The sequence below is a fragment of the Mauremys mutica genome, chromosome 19, assembly GCF_020497125.1.
Source record: "Mauremys mutica isolate MM-2020 ecotype Southern chromosome 19, ASM2049712v1, whole genome shotgun sequence".
NCBI classification, from domain to species: Eukaryota; Metazoa; Chordata; order Testudines; family Geoemydidae; genus Mauremys; species Mauremys mutica.
In genome coordinates, this window is record NC_059090.1 from 15,481,925 (window position 1) to 15,508,773 (window position 26,849).

General features: G+C 41.0%; 1 protein-coding gene across 13 annotated transcripts in view; it reads left to right on the plus strand.

Annotated features, from left to right (window-relative positions):
* The window catches only part of PITPNM3 (PITPNM family member 3), a 363,555-nt gene that overhangs the window by 291,827 nt on the left and 44,879 nt on the right, over nucleotides 1-26,849 (plus strand). For all 13 annotated transcript variants that reach the window (XM_044993505.1, XM_044993503.1, XM_044993507.1 and 10 more), the window contains 4 exons: nucleotides 8,842-9,031; nucleotides 12,661-12,780; nucleotides 21,492-21,673; nucleotides 25,012-25,184. In XM_044993505.1, the coding sequence (XP_044849440.1) occupies nucleotides 8,842-9,031; nucleotides 12,661-12,780; nucleotides 21,492-21,673; nucleotides 25,012-25,184 (665 nt within the window). The remainder of the gene's footprint in view (nucleotides 1-8,841; nucleotides 9,032-12,660; nucleotides 12,781-21,491; nucleotides 21,674-25,011; nucleotides 25,185-26,849) is intronic.

The following is a 26,849-nucleotide window of genomic DNA, read 5'->3' on the forward strand; positions in this document are numbered from 1 at the left end:
GTTCCCCACACTTGTCATAAATCAGAAAGAGGCTATATATATATATATATATATATATTTGCTACCTGTATATATTTGTAATGCATGACTGATCTCCCGTGACATTCATCTCCAATCTTCACTGGTGAGGAGAGACAAGGATAACACACACTTACGCTAGCTATACCACTTGTGGTGATTCTCTCTCCTTCTCAGGAAGACTAATGTCAGAATGTAGCTCAGCCATCATGTTTTTGATAGATTAATTTCAGGAACGTACATTCATACACACATCGCTACAAGGCTCCCAATCTCAGACCAGAATTTCAAGTAGATGGGCTGTTGTGTAAACTGGAAAATATTTATTACAAGTAAATAATGGTTGTTAATTTTAGAAGACAGTTGTGCAATTATTGTACTGCAGTGATTTGAGCTTAATTTGAAGTGATTTCTGGTTGCTGTTCAGGGAGCTGGTTTCACATTTTAAGGCCTTGATTCTGCAAAGCACTTAAGCATGTTCTTAAGTCCAGCCCTATTCAGTAAAGCACCTTGAGCATGTGCTTAAGTCTCATTGAAATCAATGGGATTTAAGCATGTGTGTAAAGTTAACCACATGCTGAAGTGCTTTGCTGAACTGGGACCAGTATTCTGACACGATATGAGGCCTGCCTGTGTGAAGGATCACCCCTCTGCTTTGTAATACAGTGGCAATGATGACCAGTGTTGGCATTTGAGTGCACTGTCCCCTGGTTTATGCGTAGGTGGGATAGTGGGCAGGTTATTTCATGGTAAGAGACATTGACTTTGGAATTGGTTTCCTTCCCTGGTCTATCAAAGTCCAAGTTCATTGATTTTTCAGTTATTTTGCAAGGCCTGTCTGTTCTCCCAGGCTTTGGAGAAGAGGGTAGGTTGATGAGACTGAGGTCGGCTCCAGAGGGGATGGCATTTTTTACTCGTAATAGGCTGTTGGGATTCAGCCACTTTATTAGTTTGTCTGTACAATCTGTTGTGCTTTCAAACATATGCATGTCTATCGAGCAAAAACCCCAAGTAGTGACAATGTTGTTTGAATGTACATTGACACACTCAGTCTCGAATGATTTTCCTGGTACTTTATAGTAGAAATAGAAATCTCTCCCCCTATTGTTGTGCCACAGGCATTGTCTCCCTGGGGGTATTTTTAGAGTTATTTGAACCTGTTTGTAAAGCTGGCCACAACCCACCTTGTAATGAAGTTCAAAAGGAGTAAAGTTTTCTTCCTTTGTCTGTACTTACATGGCCTTCATGACTGTAATATCTGAGTGCTTTGCAACATCTCTGTGAGGCAGGGAAGTGCTATGATCTCAGTTTTACAAATGGGGGAGCTGAGGCAAAGAAAGGTTAAGTGAATTACCCAAGGTCAGACAGGAAGCCTGTGGCAGAACAGGGATTGACCCCTGGTCTCCTAGTCCTAACCACTGAATCATCCTGCGTCTCCCCCCTTCCTACAACCTAAACATCCCAATTAGCCTAGAAACTCAAATAGTAGTTTGCAGTCGATGTGGAGCCCTGCATTATTTTTGTCTCAGACCATAGTTGGCTGATGTCAATATTTTATACAGAGGTTTAATTTTTTGTATATCAAAGCGGAATGAGGCTCTGCAGGGATCTGGAAATGGAACAAAATTACTGATGGGATATTGCTACCAACTTTGAAGCCTGCCCTTTCCCTACATCTTGCGGCGTTTAGAGAAGGAATGGGAGAAAAGCCTTTTCTGATTGAGGTGAAAGAGTCTCTGCTTCTCATTTGGCTCTGTAATGTTTTATCTTTCCATCAGTATGCTTTTAGAGCTACCATTTCCACCAATCGCCTTCATTTTCTTTTTGTATCACACAGCGTTTGAAGTAAGATGCCTGCAGAATTGAAGGGGAGAACATCCTGTGTTTCTTCCTTTATAAAACTATAATAGATTGTTTGTGGGAGGGGGAATTGAACAACTAGCAGATACTACTGCTGACACACTTCGCAGGTGCAAACAAAGTACAGAATGATGCCAAATAATCCAGGGTTCTACTATACAATCTAATTGCATAGCGGAGGCCATAAAACTGTACAGGGATATGTCCCTGCCAATTACCCAGGGTCCAATTCTGATTTCAGTAGGGCTGTGTGTGGAATAAGATACTACTCTCTGTTCCATGGCATATAGAGAAGGAAAAGGAGATCAACTCTCCCCATGCGCATTTTGATAACCAGCATCATCACATGACGTCAAAAACTTTATCACTCAGAGACCCGGTCTGCTGATGGGACGTTGCAGTTCATGACGTAGTCGGATTGTGATTTTTATGGCCTATTGGTATCAATGCAATCCCAACTCTTGGGCTGCAAGGTTGCCCTGATAAGGATGGTCTTGCAAATCTCAGGAGAGGCTGCACTCTTCAAGTAGTTATAAGGCACAAACAAATGCTAAGCATGCATCAGCTCTGAAAATCGTGTACTAACATTAATAAAACTTCTTATTTTCAAGCAAATAAAAACCTCCTGATGAGGCCCGTGGAAAAACCTCCATTGTCTCCAGTGGTGCAGAATCCAGCCCTTATGGAATTGGTCCCATTGGTTTATTCACATAGCTAAGGGCTGCAGGATGTTGCCTATGGGAAATTTTTAAAATACCATTAGGTTCAGTGTCTTATACTACTCATCTAGTGAGTGATGTGCAAAAGAGCCTCCTAGACTTTTGATGTTTAACCCAGAGTCCTTAGCAACATTGATTCAAGTGACAAGCCAGTTCAAGATGAAGTACTCCATTAAAATGTAATGCCTGACAAGTATGAGCTGCTTTGAGGTTTACTTATGAAAATAATTACTGTAATGGATGGGATGCGGTCCAAATTAACCTTGGTAAAAGGGGACCACAGTTCTTGAGAAACAACAAAAGCAAAAGTGGGGAAGGGAAGCATAACATGGCACTTAGTGAAATGACAATGTGTCTAATGGACCACATCTGACATTCTGAAGGAGCCATAATGTTAAGTAATTAATTTAATTTTCAGAGTATCTAGGATGTATTTTCTCATTTCCCCCCTTTTGTCTAGAAAATACCAAATGGCAACAGGTACTAACTATTTCTTTTCTATTCATCAATCTAGAAGTCCTCTGAGACAAACCTCTCCCTCTCTCTCTCAGGATGAAAAGTTGATGCTTTACTTCATATACTGAAGGCTAGTCCTTCAGCTGGTGTAAATGGACATAGCTCATTTACACCAGCTGAAATTTGGTCTTATGATCGACCCTAAAAAAATAGTTCCATTGAGTTTAATTGCACCAGTTTACAACAGGCTTGTGAGTTTCCCTGGTTGTGTGGTTGTAGGCAGTGGTACTGAAATGCATATTTTCAGCACCTCAGTTTCTCTTGGTGGAAGTTTGCAATCATCCTACTTCCTAATTTTAGCTAAGCCCCCAAACATCTATGGACAAATTCATTTGTGTGTTGCCTGGAGGGTGACTGATTGGGAGTTTGGAATGGGGTTACAGTAAAAAACGCGACTGTTAAAAATGATATCCTCTTACTGCTCTTTGCTTCCTAAGTTTCTTAGGCGTCACATCCATTTAGTTTACTGATTTAAAACCAGACGTTTCCTGCCTTCCTCTCTCGAGTGCTACTCTTGGTGGGGAAGCCATTCTGAAGTGTCTGCATTAGGAAGAACATAGCTTTACTTTCAGGTAGTCGGCTGAACTTGGGTCAGATCAGTGTAGCTGCATTGTTTTACACCAGCTGAGGATCTGGGTCTCCTATTGGAACTGTCATCTAATGGCCTGATTCTCTCTCTTAGGCCTGGTCTACATTACCGAGTTTGGTTGGTGTAAGGCAGCTTACGTCGACCTAACTCTGTAAGCATCTACACAACAAAGTTGCTCCCACCGAAGTAATTCGCCTACTACATCAACCTAATAACTCCAGCTCTGTGAGAGGCGTAGCACTTAGGTTGATGTAATTAGGGCAATGCAGTGTCTGTGTAGACACTGCTACTTACATCGCCTGTTGGCTGCTTGTGGGGGGGCACTTAAGTCTGGTGAGGAGACACATCACCAACAGAAGCGTTCTGGTGAGGAGACACACCACTGACAGAAGGAGGGTAATGTGGACATGAAAAACTGCAGTAATTACTGAGGTGGCTGTACATCGATCTACCTTAGGTCGACTTAATTTTGTAGTGCAGACAAGGCCTTATTGGTCTTTCCTCTTCCCGCCCCCCACTGTTTTACTTGCGCAGCTTCACAGACTCGAAGAGAAATACTGTTGGTTTCCACTAGTGTCAGGGCTCAATCCTGGAAGGTGCTAAGCACTCTCTGGCCCTGATCCAGCAAAGCACTGTCAGAATATAAATTGTCCCATTTCACTGTCCATGTGCTTTGCTGGATTAGAGTCAGAGCGCTCAGCACTTTGCACAACTGATTCTTAAAGGACGGGGGAATCGTGTTTTACTGGTGAGGTAGGGAGCACCCACAGCCTGCGCTGATAGCAGCACCTCACAGGATCGGCCCCAACATGTGTTACTTGGAAGTTCTTGGGTTCATAATCCATTTTAAAACTAATTTTAAAATTACACTATGCAGCACATGTAAAACGCTAGTATTCATGGCCTGCGATCTGTCCCTCACCCTACTTCCCGCTAAAAAGGGGACTGCACACACACCTGGCTTGGCTTTTGAAACCAACCTCGACTCCCTAGTGAAGCTAATGGGAGCTGCAGGCCACTTCTACCAGCAAATCAGACCATAAACGTCTAATTCTCCCACATGCAACAATAACTTGAGGGAAGCTCTAGCAGGCAGGTTAGCAGAAGCATTGGTCTCTCTGCCTTTTCCTTTCCCAAGTGTTAAACCTCAAGCACCTCTCCCCAAAGAAGTCAGTCAGAAGGGACCCGCGTGGGGTTGTGACCTGCATCAGCTTGTGTTTGAAAACTATTTTGCTAACTCCCTCTGTTGGATCTTGAATATTCTCTCTCCCACTCTGTCAGCCCCCATTATATACAATCTGTTACCCCCTGCAAGCCGCTGTCTCTGTGACATCATATCATTTGTGCCCAGTCAAGGGATGCCACTAAAGCCTAGCTCTCCAGGGTCCTGAATCTGTCTCGGAGACAGCACCGGCAATGAAGGGGATGTGTCTGCAATTGCAACATTATTACAATTAATGGCTTCACCTGTCCCCCTCTTGCTCCCCTGGTGATTTCCTTTCCTCCTCACTCCACCCCCGCTTTGTGAATGCAGCACTTCCAAACTGGCGCATGTAAGGGCCTCCTGCAGTGCTCTGCCAATGCAGCAAGCTAACAAGGCTTTGTGTTTGTCTCTGACATCCTGCCTGTCTCTTGTGATAAAGAGCGTCCCCTCTTCCACCGTCCTTTTCAAGGGCTGCTTTTTCATTTTCATTGTGTTTATGATAAGAAGGAAAAAAAAACCCTCCCCTTACGTGACCTTTGCAATAAAAGAAAAATAAACTGTTCTTTTCCAACAGGTAATTATTTGTAATTAATTTACCAGGAATTAATTGCTGAACTGCAGCTTGATTCAGATTCCTTTGCTTACTCATGAGAAATGTTGCTGGCTATTTTTTTTAACCCTCTGCTTCTGTATATTTCTCTTCTGGATTTCCTTTTGCCTCTTGCTTTTATTATGTAGATGTGATTTTTTTTCTCTTTTGAAAATTCCCATTCTGAATGATTTTTTTTAAGTGAGTGTTATATGGCTAGGGAGGCCTTTTTATTTTATATTTTTAAAGTTTGGGTGTTTTGTTTTATTTTATTTTTGGCACTGGTATTCAGCAATCTGTCTGCTTTGCATTTGGATGGTCTAATCCACTGGCAGAGTGAAGTCATGTTAACTGATAAATTGATGCTGCCTGGCAGAGCAGCTGAGCTCCAGGTCATTAAAAATGTTGAACTTCTTAAGATGCAAAATATCTGTCATTTGAGTGCTTTAGCACAGGCTAAACATGGAAATTTGCAGTGAGGCTTAGGGGAAAATACAGACCAACTACTGCATTTCAGAGCTGTAAGTAGTTTTTGGTTTTCTTAAATTGCTTTTATCTAGGGTGGTGGTATTAGATCCATAGATCTAATCCCATCTCAAATGGCACATAATTTAATGTTCTAATGTAATGTATTGAGGTTCCTATCAGAATCTGGAACCCGTTGTACTAAACCCAGGGCAAGCACATAGTAACAGGGAGTCCCTGCCCTGAGGAGAATATATTCTAAAGAAGAGAAGGGACAGACAAAGGAAAGGGGTGCCAAGTGGACAGATGGTGACATGCATGTGTCTGGCTGGTTCCTTTTTGTGTGTGGAGTTGGGGGGTTTTGCCTCCTGGATGAGTAACCTGGGTTCTTTGACTGACTCAGCACCTGCCTCACTATTTGAGTTTGGGGGCAAGTCACTTACCATATCTGAGTGAAATTTACTTCTCCTTCACTCCCCTCCTCCCCCACAAAGCCTTATTCTTTGAGCCTTTTGCGGTGAAATCCAGCCCCACACACCTCAAATAGAGGCCATGGCACAAAGTGATAGAGTGAAATATTTTTTCACACAATGGATAATTGGGCTGTGGAACTCGTAGCTGCAGGAGGTCATTGAGGTTAAGAATTTAGGAAGAGTCAAAAAAGGGATTGAACATTTTATATCACAAGAATATGCAGAATTAAAATAGATAATGCCAACAGAAGCTTAGACGGGATATTGAAGATCATGCTTCAGGCTTAAGCCAATCTCTTACTATGAGAGATTAGGCAGAAACCAACTGCAGCAAATCATCCCGCATCTGCCTGCTGCAGGGTTCTTATACTCTCTCCCAAAGCATCTGGTCCTGGCAACGGTCAGAGAAAGAATATTGGACTAGAGAGACCTTGAGTCTGATCCAGTTTGGCGATTCCTATGCTCCTGTTCCTGACCCACTCCAGCATTCATTTGTTCAGCCTGTAGGATCCTCTGCGGTATTTCTGTGCATTGTTAGCCCATAAGGTCATGTTTCTGTTTTGCTGGCAGTTCTCTCTAGTTGGCCACTTCACCTTGAATGGTCCCTTGAAATGTGTGTTAACAACTTATGCTAAACAATCTGTTCCACCTTGTATTTAGCTGTGACACTCCGAGTACGTTTCCCTGACCCGAAGAGCTTGAAAGCCTGTCTCGCTCACCAACGGAAGTTGATCCAATAAAAGATATTACCTCACCCACCTTATCTCTCTCATATCCTGGCTGTGACACAGCTCCAACAACACCGGATACAATAATGGCAGAATTAATGGTGTCATTTGAAGTTTATACAGGAATTAAATATTTTTGTGTGTTTTGTTTTATGTTTTTTGTTTTTTGCTATCTTTCCCTGACTTATATACACTTAGGAGTCCAAAAACTATTATACTGAAGGAACCCCAGTAATCTTGCCCAGTTAGTGTTTTATACTTTGGTTACTGGAAAAGATTTTAGGTAACTTTAAGAAGTATCTACTCTGAGATCTGGTTGCTTTTTCTGTCTGATTACCAAATGTAGATGACCCAACCACTGTAGCCTTCTGTTTCTCAGATGCAGGGCTTGTTTTGTTCCCTTCCTCTTAGTTGTTTGTTAATTAATTGTAGCAAACTTCAGGGATTGACCATCTAGATCACAAATACTGTTTATTTTTAATGTCTAAACTAATTCGCTTCAAAATCTGATCCTACCCATCTCTGTGCTTGTTTCCCCATGTGAGATGGTGATGCTTACCTGCCTTGTTGTGAGGTTTAATTAAAGCGCTCTGAGATCTTTGGATGGGAAGTGCAAACAACTTTTATTTATGAAGTCTTTGTTTTCTACCTCTGCAGCCTTGGCTGAAATCCAGCCTAATTTTCAAAGTACTTCTGACCTTCTATTAGTCCCTAAAGGTGCATAAATATATACTGAGAACCTGGCATGAGGTGATATGACGCAATTTCTGCTCTCTGGGAATTGTTTTTTCCCCTTTACTTTTAAAGATCATCCAAAGCGTGACTGACAGGTTGGTACTGGGAAATGTGCAGAACTGAAATCTAGACTAGACATAGAGGGTTTAAAACAGTACTACGTTAAAGTGCACTAAGGAACCTTTAGTGCATAGCAGCAAGTTCTGCACAGACCCAATTAATACATAGTATGTTCGTGCTCTTTAGAAATCAAACCCCTGTAGAGAACATTACCTCACCGTGTAGATAAGCCCTCAGATAAAACTGGTATCCTAGTAAATCTAAACATCTGTTTTCAAGCCAGTCACACTCTTTTGTATAATGCTAATAGGTGAATGTTTAAATGTTTTGAGACATACATAAAAGTAGTTTTAACTTGTAATTGATCAGATAATAGGCTGATCTTGTTCTGTCTTTTGGAAGGAATATTGTCAGGTCAGATTTTCTCCAAAATTTATACAAACTTTTACAAAATCTCATTGACAGAAATGTTTCTGTATTTTTAAAAATAATTTCAATGGGAGCCATTCATTTTGAAGACTATCATATTCCAGTGCAGCAGCTGCATCCTATCAACTGTTGTATTGTGTAATGTATAAAAACCAGAAACTGAATCTGTTTTCTTCTTGCATATGTCTCAGCTTCTGGAGTAAAAATAAGGAGCGTAAATGGTGAAGAATAAATCAGATTTATAAAAACTCCTTCCGTTCTAACAATCTAAAGCAGTGTCAATAACACAGATCAGGAAAGCCTAGCTTTTATACAGATGAGGTTTTAAGGTGACGGTGTTCTGTACCAAACCTGCATCGCCCAGGATCATTTCAGTTTAATGCACTCACATTAGGGCTGTAATATTGTGCACTTCCTTTTGTTGCATTTTCCTGATGACAGTATCTTCTTCTTCAGCCTGAATCCCTACAGCTATGATGAGAACTGCCTGAGCAGTAGTGAAGACCACATCCCACTGGCTGCCTTGCCCTTGCTGGCCATTTCCTCCCCTCAGTACCAGGATGCAGTTGCCATGGTGATTAGCAGAGCCAACCAAGTTTACAATGAATTTCTCAAGTCTCCAGATGGGACTGGTTTTAATGGACAGGTAGGACCATTTCCTCATATGTCAAAGAAAAGTGCTCTGTGGAAGGCTGAGGTTCCATTATTTTAGGCCACTGCATTGCGTGTATCAAGTTACTAGTATGGGGCTGACACAGCAAATGAGATAAAGCAGTGTTAGCATGGCAGTGCAAAATGTCTGTTAAGCCTCTGTGTGCATTTCCCAGACCTGAAGAAGATCTCTGTGTTAGTTCAAAAGCTCTCTGTCACCAACAGAAGTTGGTCCAATAAAAGATATTTCCTCACCCACATTGTCTCTCTGTTAAGCCTCTGAGGATGCTCAGGGTGAAGGGTGAACTAGGAGCTTCCTGAAACCTGAGCAGTGTCAGTTTGAGCTGGTAACTCATGCAGTTAATAGAAAGCACTGGACCTAAAGGTGTGAGAATAATAGAATTTTTGGTTCATTGGCAATTTAAAAAAGTTTAAAATAAATATTTGGGGTCAGACCAAAAACTAAAATATAGAAATTTGTCAGCAAATTGAAAACCTGAAGAAAAAATTTGTTGTGGGTTGAACAAAATCTGAAACACTTCATGTTGCAAATGTCAAAACAGAATGTTTTGATTTTTTTTCTGACTTGTTCTCTCCGCCCTCCCACTGCACCCTCCCCCACCACTCCAAAGTGAACAATTTGGCAACACCAACACACATTCATAAAATGTTTTGGTGTGGCTGAATCTGCAATTCTCACCAGAAAAAGTTTCAGCTGAAAAATTTGCTCAGCTCTAGCTGTACCTACTCCCCTAGCTAGTTCAGTTCCTAAATTTGTATAATCCCTTTGCAGATGATGGGAGTTGAGGGACCTCAGCACATCTCTGATTAGACCATAGGGAATCAAACATTTAAGTACTGGTATCCCCGTCTCTTGTCACAGTGTCAGTAAAACCACAGGGAGGAAGCATGATCTTATGATTGAGGACTCAGGAGATCTGGGTTCAGATTTTGGCTCTGCCAGATTCCTTTGCATGACCATGGGCAAATCACTCAATCTCTCTGGGCCTGATACAAATCCCAGTTAAATCAGCTGAAAGATTTGCATGAAGTTCATTGGGTTTGGGATCACCACTCTCCTGTAGCAACCTGGTCTCTGAATGGGGTTACTAATACTAATACTTCTAATACTAATACTTGAGGATTCATTTATTACTGAGTGTGAAGTACTTATATACATTTGTGATGGGCCTTTAAAGGTCTAGTTAGCTACAGTTGTTTTAAGTACAGCGAGGTTTCAAAGGCTCTGAAAGAAGAAAAGATTTTTAATCTGAGGGTACAGTGTAATCTTCTGAGGAAAGCATGAGTCTTATTACACAAACAAATTATTTTTTTCATAACAATAATAGGATTATACTGTGGCATATCAGTTTTTTAAGCTAAAATTTGGTTTGGAGCCAGTTTAATATCCGTAGTAAAAATGTTCTTGCTTGGAGCTTAAAAAAAAAAAAGAAACCCTGGCTATTATAACAGAACTTTATGAAAGGTGAGATTATGAGAAGAAAAATTATACCAATTACAGAGATAATTATAAAAACAGATCTCTTCCAGTAGAAATTGAATGTTAAGAGGTTTATTTTTCTTTAGGCCAAAGCTACAAAAAAGGCTTTTTTAAAAAAAAATCTATTGATAATTCACCTGGGAGTGTGTAAACGATCTCAGTATATTTTGCATGTTTCCACCGCACAGGAGAAGTGCTGATATCATTAGAATGAAAATGTTGTATTGTTCATAGTCCATTTTGGCAACTAGATAAAAACATCAAATTCACCTCTAAATATATAGGTCTCTAGTTATAAAATATGTACAGTATAATTCAGTGAAACTGGACTGGGGGTTGGGCCTTCAGTTCTATTCCCAGCTATGCCACTGACCTGCTGTGTGACCTGGGCAAGCCACTTAATGTGTCTGTGCCTCAGTTTCCTCTCTCACCCTTGCCTCTCTTGATTACTTACTTTACAAACTCTTTGGGGCAAAGGACTGCCTTACTCTTACAGTGGGAGGGGCTAGCTATCCAGACCATGCACCCATCTGAGACCATAGCCATGTACTCAGGGTGGCTAGCCCCACCTGCCACTCATGCCACTATAGTGACATTCTATTTTTAGCACACGAGCTCTCATCGAGCTAATGCAGGTATGTCTCTTTGAGGTGGGAATCACACCTCCAGCTCCAAGTGTAGATGTACATACCCTAAGTGCTACTCTAACACTGATCATCATCATCAAGATGAGAGTTGTCATGGTAAGTGCAATGAGATGCCATTAATCCCTCACAAAACATGCTGTTAATGTAGTGTTAAGGTTCTGTGTAGCTAGGTGGATTTTCAGTTCTTTGTGGTGTGCATCAGAGGGGATACTATTATTAAATTAAAAACTCACCTGGGATGTGGGAGAACCCTGTGTTGCTTGGTTCAGAGCAGTGACTTGAATCTGAGGCCTCCACACACCGCTGCAAGTGCCGCAAGTGTGAACACGCTGTTGTGCAGGCAGCTGACAGTGTGCACACACAACAGCGGTTTCCCTTCAGCACTCTCTGAGCAGCGTTGTACCTGCTGGCGCTGTAACTCTGCCAGTGTAGACAGATTCTGAGTCTCCTGCATCCATTACCACTGGGCTATTGACTATTCTCAGGGTCGGGAGGGGGGTTGCCCACCCTCTCTCTGTCTCTTTGTGATTTTGACCAGAAATTCCATTCTGGACCCAAGGAACCTTCCTGATGAAAGTTAAGTCCAAACTCATATGTTCACACATACAGTGTTGGTTTTGATGCATTTTTTTGACCAGAAATAAGTTTTATTGAAAAATCCCTGACCAACTCTAGTCATGATCATAGTGGGGAAATTAATGCCTTGGGGTGGGTATTGTGTTGGGTGTAACTATTGCTTATGTTTCAATTTTGTGGGGAAATACACTTGAACCACCTTAACTCTGTTAAATAAGAGTGTGGGATTATAGAGAGATAGGAAAATTTACAAATCTCTGCCACCACGCTAGTGAATTCAGTTTCCCTAAATGTTACAATCTCATCCTAGTGCTATAGTCTGAACCATAAGAAATTATATACTTGTGTGAAATCTGTCCATTGGCAACTCATTTCACAGTTAGGGTCACTTGCTTTGACCAGTGAATGAGAGTGTATTTCTGCTTACAAATCTTTGCTAGAAATCCAGTTGAGAGCTGTCTTGATATCTTGGAAGAAATGAACAATCCAACCTGTGTCTGCAGAGTGCATTAAATGGATTGAAGCATGATCAGCCAGGTTCTTTAGGGATCCAGACCCTTTGTGCTGGATTCTGGCTTTTTAAAAAAATTTTTTTCTTTAAGGAGCCAGCAGGGATTCCGGCTAGTGCTGGGGAATTCCCTTCTGGTGTAAAGCTGATGGAAGCATAGGGTGCATGTTGATGGGGAGAGGAGGAGTGGCAAAGTGGCTATATCTATCCCGCACTGTAATGGGATCCACCAGAAACTTTGCAACCCTCGGCTGCTGCAGACTAGTCCCCAGGACCAGGGAGCTGTAATCAGGCTCCATGATGCCACCCCCCTTGCCTCCTGTTTTGAGTCAATGACTCTGGCTGATAAATATCACTATGTCTGACTCACACGAAATCTCCTATTCCTGCAGGTGTGCCTCATCGGTGACTGTGTTGGAGGAATTTTGGGGTTTGATGCCATCTGCTACAGTGCTGGCACTGCGGGTGAGAGTCAGAACAGTAGCAGGAGAGGGAGCCTCGGCAGCATGCAGGTAAAACTCCCATGGGTTCATTCCCTGGATGGAAGCCAACTGGCACTATGAAGCAGCTTTCTGCAAAAACAAATACAAAGGGTTGGTAGACTGCAGTAGTGCTGAATATTTCAGCTGTTATTTTCAAGTAAAAAGTCATTGATGTATCGAAAAACTTTCCAACTTCAGGTTTAGAATACTTGAAAGTCGTTAACAAATGCTTTATTGGCAAATCCATGGGGAGGGGTCATGGAGTGCCTTTCAGTGTATCCCTAATTGTGATTTTTACGGTACCCTCTCCCAATAATCTCAGCCAGCTCCTGTCTATTGCTAAAAGCTGCTGTTTTTTTATTTTTCACCATAGTGTCTGGAATTCTTAATGCTGCTGCTAGAGGCTAATGTTGCATTTAAGACACACTCGGGAGTGTATTTTAATGGCTCATTGAAAGCGTGCCTTGGTTACACTGGGGAATGCCTGTCAGCTGAGGGTCATGTGAACGGAGCACTAAGCACGCTCTGGAGTCTCTAAATGAATCCTGTTCTAATGAGAAGCTCTAAATTCAGATAATTTTTTAGATGTAAATCTGCTTTAGAAAGTAGTTTGTGATAGAAAAAAGCAGAATTAGTTTTTTTTATTACTATTATGTTAATGTTTATGTTGCATTATTGATGTTCCATTTAAGAAAAAAAATCAAAGATAAATTTAACTAATTTTATGTAGTCTGAACAAAGTTTCTGGGGCCTTCAGAGGCAGTGGGTGTGTCTTCACTGCACACTAAGCCTGGGTTCTCACTCAGGTTTAAGCCCAAGCTCCCCCTTCCGTCCACATGCAAATCAATCTGATTCGGGTCAGCAAGCACTCAGGCCCTGGATGCTAAGACCCTGCTGGTGGGGTTGGTCAGGACCCAAGTCACACTGCGACTTGGATCCAAGCCCTGTTATTTTGCCGTGTGGACACCGCTCAAGCCCCAGACCCAAGTCGGAAGGTCTGCATAGTGCAGTATGGACGTACTAGCACGGCTGTGAGACCCAGATCCAGCAATTGTAAACCCAGGTTTACAATGCAGTGTGGACACTCAAGTGCAGGCTTGAAAACACCGAGTCCACAAGCCCAGGTCTCTCAGACCCTGATTTACAATGTAGTGTAGACATGACCAGTTGACAGGGTAGTGGACTAGTTAGGGTTCAAGAGATGTGGGTTTTATTCCTGGCTCTGCCATGGGCCTGTTATGAGATTCTGGGCCAGATCCTTCATCTTTTGGTTCTTCCGTTTCCCTATCTCTACAACGTGGATAACAAGACTGATTTCTTTTGTTCAGCACTTTAAGATCTATGGATGAAAAGTGCAATATAAAAGCTAAATGGTATTTTTATGAAGAAAAAAAGACATCCTCCTAATACTTGTGGGAAAGGAAATATTCCTAAAACAAATTACCCCATAGTTACCTTGCTGACATTTCTCAGCAGCTAGCCGTTCTAGCAGTGCACGTTGTCATGTCACTCAACATCGTTGAGAAACGCAACTCGTAGGTTCCTATCCTGCAATTGGATGCCCAAGAGCTTCAGTGGGGTTCCGCAGGGGCCATCATGAATCCTACTGCAGGACTGGATCTTGGAAGTGCGAATTATTGATACTCTTTTTAAAATGGAAATATTTGCAGCATAACAATCACCCTTTCAGCTTGTCCATGTAGCTTGACTCTCGTCATTCCCTTCACTTTATCCTCCCACTTCCTCCTCTCCTCCTTTATATCCCCTTTCTCTTCTCTGTATTTACTTCTTGTCATGATCCCCACTTTCCTCTCCCCCTTCCCTCACTTTTCTTTTTTTCCCTTTCCCTTTCATCCTCTCTCACCACACCTATTCATCTATTTCCCCAAGGGGCAGGAAATACTAAACAAACAAACAAACCAAAACGCTTAGGGTGAAATCCTGGCCCTATTGAAGTCAAAGGCAGTTTCATCCTTGGTATATCATCATCATTGATTAGAGCTTGTGCCTGGTCTATACATCTATCCGGCTTTATGGCTGGCTTGGGCTGCTTTGAACTTTTCCCTTCTCTTACACAGACAGATTGAGAGCGCTTAAATAGGATCCAAATTGTTTCCTGGAGTGGAAGTTCAAAGCGACTTCGCTGTCTGCAGAGTACAGTTGAGCAAAACAGTCAGGCTACAGGCAGAGGGACATGGCGTTTGTCTGAATTTTGGCAATCTGAGCAGTGCTGGTCCTTATGTGAGAGGAAAGGATGCTACTTTATCTGTGCAGCATTTATTTTTATTATATTTCACCTGCAAAGCAGACTTGTGCAAGATCAACTGAACGCAGTCGTAAGGAACCTTTCGAGCTTATTCAGTTGGATTTAGCACCTGGTCCCGAAAGATGCTCAGAAGCTGTTGCCAGGTACTTCATGCCTCTCAGGACTGGGGCGTGTAAGGAGGAGATAGTTGTAAATGATATCTCTGTTGCTTGTGACCAAAAGTTGGCACTGATGTTTGTTCATTTGGCCTAGGCAGACTATGAGTTTAGTGGCCCTAAATCTATATCATAAAAGCAGCCATTAACATCCATACCAACTGGTACCCTTATTGGGAGGCCTAGCTCAGAGTGGATCTCAGAAGAGAGGCCAAGGATCAAATAGGCGGATTCTGGTGGAAAGGAGATGATTTTTGTTTTTGTAAGATCTCCAGGGGAGGGGGTTTCTCTTGTCTGTTTGTATTACACTTAGCTCCCCTCCCACTAAGACCATTGGGTGTTACCTTTATATAAAAGATTATTGATGATAATGCCTGTGTTTTTACCTCTTCTTGGGATAAACAGAAGAAGTCAGTTTCCTGCGTTATTTGTACTGTGGCAGTCCTCACAATGTGTTAGGTGCCTTCCAACACAAAGCAGGGCACCGTCCTTGCCCCAGGAGCTTACAGTCTAATCAGACAGTCAGGTAGAGAAGATGAAATATGAATTCCAGATATTCTTCCTTTGAATAACTATCAGCTACCCTCAGCTGCCCCTGCCTAGCAATTTACTGGTGTTTCAGTAGAAATGGATCTTGAGGAGTTTAGGGTGGGGGTGGGGGGGTAGATTTTTGTTTTGCCAATCCCAAGGGTATTTGTGAAATGAAATGAATTGGGTATGAGGATGGGAATCCTATACTTTGAATCGTAACCAGGGAAGAATTTTATGACCTGATTATGAACCCTGAAAATAGACTAAAATGAGGTTTATTTAGCTCCCTTCATACTCTAGTTATTCCGAAGTGCCTTATAACAATAAGTTAGAGAAAGGGTACTGCAGAGACCACTATGTTCTCTGAGTAGCACACAGCCTTGAGCATTAGAAACTTGCACTACAGGAGTGTATGTTTATATATTATGGCAATGTAAATAGGGAATTATAATAGAAATACCAATCAAAATTCACCTGCAGCAGCATTGGAATGTGCCACTGTAATTTCTCTGCTGTATTTGGGTTCCAGTATGCCCAGAATAACCAGTGGAGAATTACAATACGAGTTCTCATCATACACAGAGAAAAATACATGTTCCCATTGCCTATCATGTATAAGCCTTACTAGACAAGTATTTGAGGAGTTCACTATACATTCTAAGGGAGTATAGGGAAATAAGTATATTCTGCTTTGACCAGATTAATAGTAGTAATAGTACCTAGCTCTTACACAGCAGTGTACATCTGGAAATATCAAAGTGCTTTACAAAGGAGGTCTGTATCATTATCCCCATTTTACAGTTGGAGAAACTGAGGCACAGAGTGGGAAAGTGATGCAGAACTGGGAATACAGCTCAGTTATCCAGAGTCCCATGCCAGGACCCTCCCCCACGAGAACACACTGTCTTTTAGAAGATAATTCTGTTCTCTCTTGCTGATACTGTTAAAATAGCATTCTGAAGTATTCAAGATCTTATTGAAAGATGTTGATTTGACAGGGTTTTAGGAGGTGCTTCCAGTAGCAATAAAGGGGTTTTTGTAGGTGGCTGGTTGAGCTTCTGTTGAATTGATTCTTTTAATGCTGCTGGGATTTAATTGTATTACCGGCATGTTAGGGCGCCTAGAGCTTTGGAGAGTGGTGTTTTAGTTATTAATTAAGTTGAAATAACTAAATAGTCTCTTCAGCAATCATCTCAGCTTTCTTCTAACAGAGTATGTTTGGTGATTCCCCCCCTCCTCGCAACAATAGTTTAATTTGTTTCACAGAATAGTTTCCAAGTACGGTTAAAATAAATGTAGCAATTTGACACAATGTTCCCATGCAGTGTATGAGAGACGAATGGCCATGAATCTGACCCAAGTAGTTAAACTAATGAGATTTGAACTCCAGCAAAGCTTTTCAGCTAATCTTTGGAGACGTGAAGTTATGTTGTTTTAAATTTAAAAAAAAAAACCCCACCCATGTATTAGAATGAGATTAAATGTAATAAGTCATCTTTGCCTTAGCCTCAGTGTGTTTAGGCATTTTGGCACAATATAGAGTCTCTAAATACTGGTGGTGTTACATGCTTCTGCCCTTCTTGACAAATGGATGGAGATATTGTGGCAAAAGTGATACAGAACAGAATTAAAATTGCAAATTACTGGATGGCTTAAGGGGATCCATTTCTGAGTAACAGAACCTGTAGGTTACAGCTAATATCTAGCTTGGGTCAGTAGTACCAAAAAGCCTTTCCAGTCTAAAGGCTGTTTAGTAACATACATGAACTGATTTTGGCCCCAGTTCAAATCCCATTGGGCAGGTTGTCCACACGATGAAAGCCAACCTTCTAATGGGTATTACTGGGTTCCCTTGCTTGCCTATCTCAGCAGAAGGACCAGTTATTGAAATACACACATTAACAAAGCTGCCCTGGTAGTGGTCCCTCCAGTCTCTTTTCTTGAGAGTGTGGGCAAGTTTACAAGGAAGCTTTATATGTTCTGGGGATAAACAGGAGCTCACTGCGGGGTTGTGGATCTGGAATAATTCACCTGTAATGGATTCACATGCAGATTTGAAACAATAATAGGTCTATCCACACGCTTGCTGAGAATTTTCCTTGTGGCATCTAACGGCCTCAGATTTATGAGTCCATTTTGGCTGCACTGCCTTATCAGAGAGAGGTTTTGACTTCAGTGCTATGAACCCTTTAACTCGGAATTTCTTTCTCTTTGTGGTTCAAGAAATGTTGATGCAAATTCCCAGTTCTGCCGCAGACATTCTGTGTGACATTCGTTGGGCAAGTCTCTTAATCTCTCTGAGCCTCAGGCCTGCATCTGGAAAACAGGGATAGTAGCACTTCCTCTCTCCCACCCTTTGTTTGTCTCATCTATTTAGATTGTAAAGGCTTTGCAGAAGGACTCCTGTCACTGTGTTAGTACAGCACCCAGCACAATGGAGCCTTGATCTCAGCAGCTGCCTCTCCTGCAGTAAACCATAAACCATGATTTTGAAAACATTTCAACATTACACCATTATGTCCCCGGGAGGGGACCCTAAGGGAACCAGAAAGCAGGGGCAGGGGAGAGTTGTGTAGGGACAGGGGGTGGGATTCTGCCCTCAATGAGGTCACTAGTAAAAAGTCCCACTTACTTCACTGGCCTGTGGAAGATAGAGAAAGAAGAAAGTTATGAAATAGTTAATCCCTTCTCCATCCAGACTTGTTCATTCCTTCTATACACCCCCTTCCCTCCTCAAAACCTCATCTGAAATGCATGTGCTTTGGCAGTTACATAAAATGTAATCTAAAAACTAGGTGATACTGGGGTTTCCTCCTACTCTGTGGGGGAGGGGGAAGGGATGTATCCTGTTAACTTAGATTAGTTTTTGTCACTGAATATAAGAGCTACCACATCTGAACAGGATCCAGCTCAAACAGCAACATCTTATCCAGTAAATAAACACACACAATGGAAATGCCAACTTAACCATGGTGGTGGCAGCCCTGCAGCAGGAGTTCGGATGTTTTTCCACTCAGTATTGGTCTAAGATCATCAAACTGTGCAAATAGTAATCGCACAGGGATTGCCTTGTGACCCAGCGGAAGAAACCTAGACACAGGTTTTAATGATGCTCAGTGGGCAACTGTGAACTGCTGCCAATTTCCAACAGACTGAAGAGACCTGTAACTTCCAGTGCCAATGGCCATTCTTTTACTGAACATTCTGTTGAGCTAGTTCAGTGGTAGCACAAGGTAGCGTCTAAATATTGCTGAGAACCAGGCCAGCAAAATATACACCTCTACCCCAATATAACGCAACCTGATATAACACAAATTCGGCTCTAACATGGTAAAGCAGTGCTCTGGCGGGGGGCGGGGCTGCGCACTCCGGTGGATCAAAGGTGGATCAAACGCGGTTTCACCTATAACACGGTCTGATTTTTTTGGCTCCCAAGGACAGCATTATATCGGGGTAGAGGTGTATGTGGGATTAAATAGAAATAGGTGTGTTCATATTGGGGTATTGCCAACTCCTACTATTCAAAAGTTGAGTCTAGCCCCTAAGAAAAACCTGATATTGGCATAAAAATGAGATTTAAAAAAATTGGATTGATTGGCCTTCTGGCTTTTTATTTTAATTAATTTGGCTATTTTGGAGATTTTAGGCTGCACATTTGCAAGCATCTCTGCACCCAGGAGGACTAGAAACTTATTTTTTTAAACAAAATATTAAGATTTTTGTGTATTCACATGACTCCAGAGTCTTGGACTTTAACACAAGATATTACAAGGCTCATGATAAAATTGTGAAAGTTGGCAACCTGATGATATTCTCTGAAACTATCTTCACAGTGCTTAGATGATGTGACAATGAGAATTTTATAAAAAAGCGTATTATTCAACTAGATGTTTAAGTGCTTTATCCAAAACCTGTTGAAGTTAATGAATTACAGGAGGTATGTCTAAGGCGCTAAATGATTTTGCTGTGTGTGTGTGCGCGCGCACGCACACACTTGTGCTGTCCTCAACACGTTTTGTGTGTGTTAGCCATAAATATTCTTTAAAATGAATTTATCGGAAGGAAAATTCATCAAAATTATGAATTTTAAGCAAAGATTGCAGCCATAATTCCTTTGCTGTTCAGAATTGCTGCTTTGTTAACAAGTGCTGCAAAAGGGACCTGTAAAAGAAATCCATTCAGGAAGCATTGTGGCAAAAGGCATTTGACTTTGAGAAGTTCACTGTTTTTCTGTTAAGATTGTTAATAATTCTTATGGTACCGAGAGTTTCACTGTAAGATTGTATGTTGATTTGCTGTGCAGATAAGAGATTCAAAGGCAAATTTAAAAATATGATGAATTGCATAATAAGAATTGAGTGGAGACTATTGTTCTCTACATTAACACACAAAAAGCTCATGTTAAGCAAATAACTTTTTATTTTAACTTTACTTCTGCCTATCGCATGACACAGAGCCCACTCATAGCTGCAACAGGCAGCTCTTTGTTCTGATCAGCATTCCTATGTGAAGAGTGATCCTTTGAAATCCTTTTGTTTGAAACCCAGCACATCGCAGCTCCTCTACACAGGAACTAAGGGATGGGGTTAGCTATGGCATTACAGATAGCTACAGTTTTAAGCCAGAAGTGTCCTGGGTACTGAGGAACTTTAACAGTGGACTTGGCACCATCTGAATTTTGCTGCAAGTTTGATGCAGCTAACAGGAAAACTTTCCAAGAATTCTAACTGTGTGTTATTTCTGATTATTAGTGATTTTCAGTTGTTGTACTGCAGGACTAATTGTTTCTATGAATATGATGGTGCAAAAGTCATTAAGATGATGATGTTGGTTATATTTTATGAGCCCATGAATGGTAATACTGCATAATATGAGCTAATAGGATATGGGTGAAAACTGATAATTACACAATTACAAGAGGTTCTTTGTGTCAGAAGCTTTTTTCCATGCACGGTACCAATTTTCACATGCTTATAATTCTTTTAAAATAGATGTTAGGTATTTTTACCTGTTCTTATTTGTTGAAATCAAGTTTAAAAAAGCTTAAATTTGATTCAGACACAATAATTGCATATGACCAAATCCTTGGAGGCCTTAAGTAGGCAGATCTTATGTATTCACTGCAGGATTCAGCCCACTGGAATTTGCTTTGACAAGCCGGGCTTTGCTTGTGTGCAATATATTGCCCGCTGAAACTGATGCAGGGTCAGAGCAGGGTTTCAGGGGAAAGATGGTTATTAAAAGGAGCTGGTAAAATGAACAAACTGATTAATGTTCAATCCTATTTAAAGTGGTCTCTGCAATATATAGACACCGCTGGCCTCACTGTGAGTGGCAAGTGGTCAGTATCTTTGAAAATCAGGCCTCACATCCATGGGCCACAGAGGGCTATTCCATTAACATATTTCAATGTATTCTGTACATTTGGATCAAGGCCGCTTATGTCTGTCTGTTATTTAAAGGACACTCAAAGGACCACTGAGGTCGATGGGATCTGGACTTTTGATCGGGGCCCCAAGCCCAGGAGAGGGTTACCAGGGTTACAGTTGTCATACAAGCGACCCTCCCATTAGCTGCCCTTCTCCCCCAGTTTGCATGACACACAGCTAAGACAGACATCCGGCCTTTTCTCAGCCTCCTTATTCTTACCTTAGTAGAGATCACAGCTAACAATTCTACCCTCTGTTGGATAATACAAGACAACTATACAAATAGAACCGCTTCATATTAGCTGTGTTTTATTTTGGTCGCTTTTTTAATCTCCCTTTTGCTTTGTTCATTCTTTGAAGGATAATCCCCTCTTAGCAGAGGATTCCAGTCTGGGTGGCAGCAAACGCCTAAGCAAAAGTAATATTGACATTTCGGGAATCATGGAGGATGAGGAGCCAAGGCAACCGTTGCCAAGGAAACAGAGCGACTCATCCACTTATGACTGTGATACTATATCCCAACACCATGCTTTCCTGTCTAGGTAACTAGTCCTTCATTCAGTAAAAGCGATAGGATTGCAATTGAATGTGGAGTATTAATACAGTCAATGCGAGAGTAATGGCATCATTTATATAACCCACGTAATGTTGCTGCAGACTTAGTTTAAGCCTTTGCAGCTACTCCAGAAAAATGTAGATATTTAATTTTGGGAGGGTGGGGCATTGTTCTGGACCAACTCAGCTGTATTTTTTTAATTCAGCTTTTGTTGACTGGTGTAAATTTTGAATGCAGAAACTGAATGCAAAAAATCCCAGTTTTTATAATGCACCTCTCACAAGTCAAATCAAATGAAGACTTGGCATTTCTTTTGAATTTTTTTTATTGTTATTATTTAGCCCCATCTAACTTTCATTAGAAGCTTTGCATGATTCTCCAGAGAATTGAGAAATTGTCTTTTGGTGCTCCCAGCTGTCTACAAACTATTCAAGCTTTTTTGAAAACCTCCATAAATCTTCAATTTAAATGAATAAAAAGTTATCTTTAAAGGAAGCTTACTTCGCTTCCCTAAATCCTAAAAAAGAAACCTTTTAACAATATATCTAGCAGGAGAGGTTCATCATTTCCTTTGTCTGTCTGTCTCTCTGTCTTTACCTACCTAATTTGACTGCTTGCTCGAGTATCTGTATCCTTTGTGCTTTATTTTTTCTTTCTGTTTGTTCTTTCTTCCTTTGTTTCGTTGGGGGTGATGCCGATAGAGAGAAAAGCCCCATTGTGTGCTCCCAAGTTTCAGTTCTGTGACAGCTCAGGTACAGTGCAGTGTACACCAGCCTGCCTGTTTTGTCATTAATAGCTCAAGGTAATTTTATTCTATCTCTTTGGCTGCAGTCAATGCATTCTTTGCTTTGGGTTCCTTGATTATTCTATTTGGTTTTCACATCAATGTGCTGCTGTTCCTTTCTGGATGCCGGGTCCTTACATTTTAAAGTACCTTCCTGCTACAACAAAACAATGTGTCTTTTTCCATTTGTCTGTGACAGAGAATTTGTCAAGAATTCTAGTCCACCACTTTTAGCTCCCTGTGTAGCAGCAAGAAACTCCCAGGCTATCTAATCTGAACTCTCCATTCAACCCATTTATAATAGAATCTGGCTCAACTGAACTAATTTATCAGGTTTTGGCATCTGATCTCTCTTGCTTACAAATTGAAACATCAAAATACCTATAGAATATATTTGCATGTTAGCTTCAAAATAAATATATTAAAGAAAATCCCCCCCCAGTACATTATTTATGTTTTCACAAAAGAAAAAAAAGCCCATCTTTTTATTAAAAAAAATAAATAAAAATAACAGTGTATGCCCGTGTTCTAATGACAAGCATTTGATCTTCAGTCTTTGTTCATCAAATGCAGGCCACGACATTCTACATGCCTAGAGATTTATTAGTTCAGAGTATATGAAAGGGAACATAACAGAGCTTGAAATGTGAAGATAGAGAATCATTTGATTAGCATTAATAATGTTAAGTGACCAAGTAGTTCTGAATGATCTTTTTGCTATAATTTTTGCCTAATCTGGTTGATTTAAATAGTGGAATCCGGATATATTTTAGCTTGGATGGAGAGGTGGGTATTGGCAGAAGTGTAGTAAAGAGAAGGGTTCTTAACAGAAATGTATTTCATACTCATGGGGAAAACAAGATAATCCAAAAAGCAATATAACAGTCCTCCTTAAAACTTCCGCGTTTCAGTTTCTAGGTATTTACAGTTGTTTTAAACTGAAAACTATTAAACTTATAAGTACATTTTTGCCTATGCTTAAATCCCCCCTGAACATTTTACACCCCACTCAGATTTCTGACTCTTCAACCACCAGGTTTGCACAAATCTATTGCAAGGTAGCATGGAAATGCACAGATTGAGGATGAAAAATATTCTGAGATGTTTTTAAAAAAATCAGCATGTGCAGCAATTTAAAAAGTTTCAGTTTTCTACATATCAGTTCTGTGTAGGATTATTAACTATTGTTGTTGTTTTTTAATTTAGAGATGTTATCCCAGTTTGGATAATAAGATGACTGGGATACCTCCTAAGCATGGAAACTTTCTTGTTCTACATACTTTGACATGTTTGTCGTGGCTACTTTGTGCTAGCTTCTCTTACCTTGTAGTGTAGCAATGACGCAACATGGGGCCAATAATGCAATGTAGGGATGGAGTGGTAACTCTGCACTGCCCAAGCAGAAGATGAGTTTGACTCCTGGATTCATTCTGTTCTGCATGACTGTAAACTCGGGGGCACTGTAGGGGTGCTAAACTCTGTCCCTAGTGGTTTGGGTTCAAAGTGTCTTATCTCTTCTCAATGAGAAGATCAGGTACAACATTGATGGGCTCAAGACACCATTAAGTTCTCAGGTTGGGAAAAAAGGCCTGGTCTTTTACTCTGAGCGCAGGACTGTGAGCCAGGGACTCCTGACTTCTAATCCTGGCTGAGCCTCTTATGTGCTGTGCGGTCTACGGTAACTAATTTGAGGCCTGATTTTCAAAAGTTGATAAGCACCCAGAACTTCATTGGAAGTCAGAATATCCTGCATCTCTTAAAATTTAACTCTTGACTTCTCTGGGCCTGGCACATCACCATTCTGATTTGGGAACATTTTACACCAGCTTTGCACAGACGTGAATAGCCAAGTAAGATGCTAGTCAGTAGAGAATCCATTTTCTCTAAAAACGGGGATAATGATACTTACCTACCTCAACTGTTGGTAATTTGAGGGTTAATATAAAGTTTGTAAATCACTTCAAAATGCAGATGAAAAGCTAGACTGCTGCTTATTATTAAGTAGATAGCTGCAAAGCGGGGGTGAAAAGTCAGAGAAACCCTCATGGACATGAAGATCCTTGTAACACCAAAAACTCTCATGTACAATGACATTTTTGAGTCAGATTCTTACACAACTTGGGTCCATTACAATTTGCAGCAAACACTTTTCCACTGAATTCCTGTATGTGGCTTTAATTATTATTTTTTGCGGGTGCGGGGGAGTAGTCCTGAGTCATGCAATGCCCACACAGCTGTCTTCTATGCCAAGTATTTTAAGTGCAGGGAATTACTGATCTTTGACAGTAGCAAATTTACTATGTATCTGCATCAGAAAATAAAATATTCCAGATGACTGTAACAGAAAGAATGGGAAACCAGTATGGTTAGGGTGTGGCTTTGCTGTATGATTGTCTCATTATTAAAGCAGAAAATTTGGACCTACAGACCGAGACTGGAGTTTTCTAAGCAGCCCCTCTTTGAAGTTGAGCCTTTGTCCAGCAAGATGGAAAGGGACCCCCGGTTTACTGTTATTAAGTCAATCCATTTTCCTTGTTCAGTATCCACGCGAGTGTTATGAAGAACGATGCAGACTTTCCTCCTATGAGCAGCTCCAGTCTCTCAGAAGTAAACCTGGGACGGTTTGAATTTGAAGTTTCAGATTTCTTCCTGTTTGGCTCACCGCTTGGTTTAGTACTGGCCATGAGGAGTACTGTTCTGCCTGGACTGGACGGTAAGGGCTTTTCAGAGTTTGAATACTGGCTGCTTAATGGCCAGTATGGGCAAAGAGAGGTACACACTGTTCCATTAAGCAAAATTAGAGATGAGACAGCAGATGAATTCCTACCTGTAATGGACCAGCGTGCTAAAGGTCCCAATTCAGCAGTGTTGTAAACGTAGGGTTGCCAGTTTTGGGTGGATGTATTCCTGGAGGTTTCATCACATGACAAAATTTTAAATTAAAGATTAATCTTTAATTCCTGAAGACTCCAGGATAATCCTGGAGGCTTGGCAACCTTATGTAAATGCCATCTTAAGCACTGTTTTGGTATACAGTATTTGTACACAATGGTCCAAATCCTTCTCTACTATTTACCAATGTAGATTCAGAGTAATTTTAATGACCCCAGTGCAACTAAGCAGAATATGGCTTTAAAGTGTAACTTGCATCATTTTAGCTTTCCATGGGGAGCAAATTCAGCCCCTGGTATAAGTGAGCTCAGACTGATTGGGCCCAGAAGTATTGAGAAATGGTGCAAATATAAATTGTAGCCACCTTGTTTAATCTCCTCTCGATTTGCTTTCTGGACTGTACACACCTGTGTTTGTTTTCTTGGCAGGTAAGCTGCACTCATTTTGTACATCAGTCATGACAAACTGGGGCATGTTAGGGTTCTATACCATTTACACCTGTTTTCTGACCCATTCACCCCTCCTGTGTAATTCATACCGCTGCAGGCTATGCATTGCAATGTCGTACTGCTACAAGCATATACATAAATGTAATTGTAGGAACGGGCCCTGAAAAAGTGCCCCAAAAATCACCTCTGAATTTGGGCCAGAGACTTTCATGTGATTTGTACCCCTTATTCCAGGTTGCATTTGGATGAATCTGGGTCTTATTTGTGATACTCACAAACCTCTTTTTCCCCTTTAGTGATGGCCTAATGCCCAGTGAAGTAAAAAAAGAAATTGTTTTTAATACACACCTGGCTATTTACACTATTTCTGGTGACTCACCCCATTCTCCGGAGACAAGTTATATCCTTTGAATCTTCACGCTGTGTCAGGTTCTGTTAGCATAACACCTGTATGCTGCGATGTGCGAAATAATGTGTCCGAGCTCTGTGGCAGGTGACAAATGTGAGAACATGCAGTAACATGTGGTAGATGAATGTATAGCTAGATGGTCTTCAGGGTTAATTTCTGGTTTTGTTTAAACCTATGACAGATGACTGTGAAAAATATAAGAAGCTCCTACTTGACTGTCCATTACAGCTGCTCGAAAAGTTTCCAATGAAACCTTTTGCCATCAAAAAAAATGTAGTTTCATCCAACGTGAAATGTTTTGCAGAAATGTGCAATTTTAAATGAAAATGTCATTGGGAAGGTTTCTCAGGTGAAAGATGGAATTTAGAGAGAGAGAGAGAGAGCATGTGCTACATTCCAGGTCAGTGCCTTGAAATCTGGCTATTGGCTACTCTGGGGTGGGCCTTGCCCTCTCTTTCTCTTTTCGTGTTTTTTTTTCACAACAGTTTTCCAAAGGTCTTGGTTTTGTTCTTCATCAGAATGAAAACAAATTTCAAAACCTGAATGTTTCATGAAATGGAGTTGTTTTCTGTTACCTACCTATCTGTCGCCAGTAGCAAAATATAGAAACCACAACAATCTTTCTGTT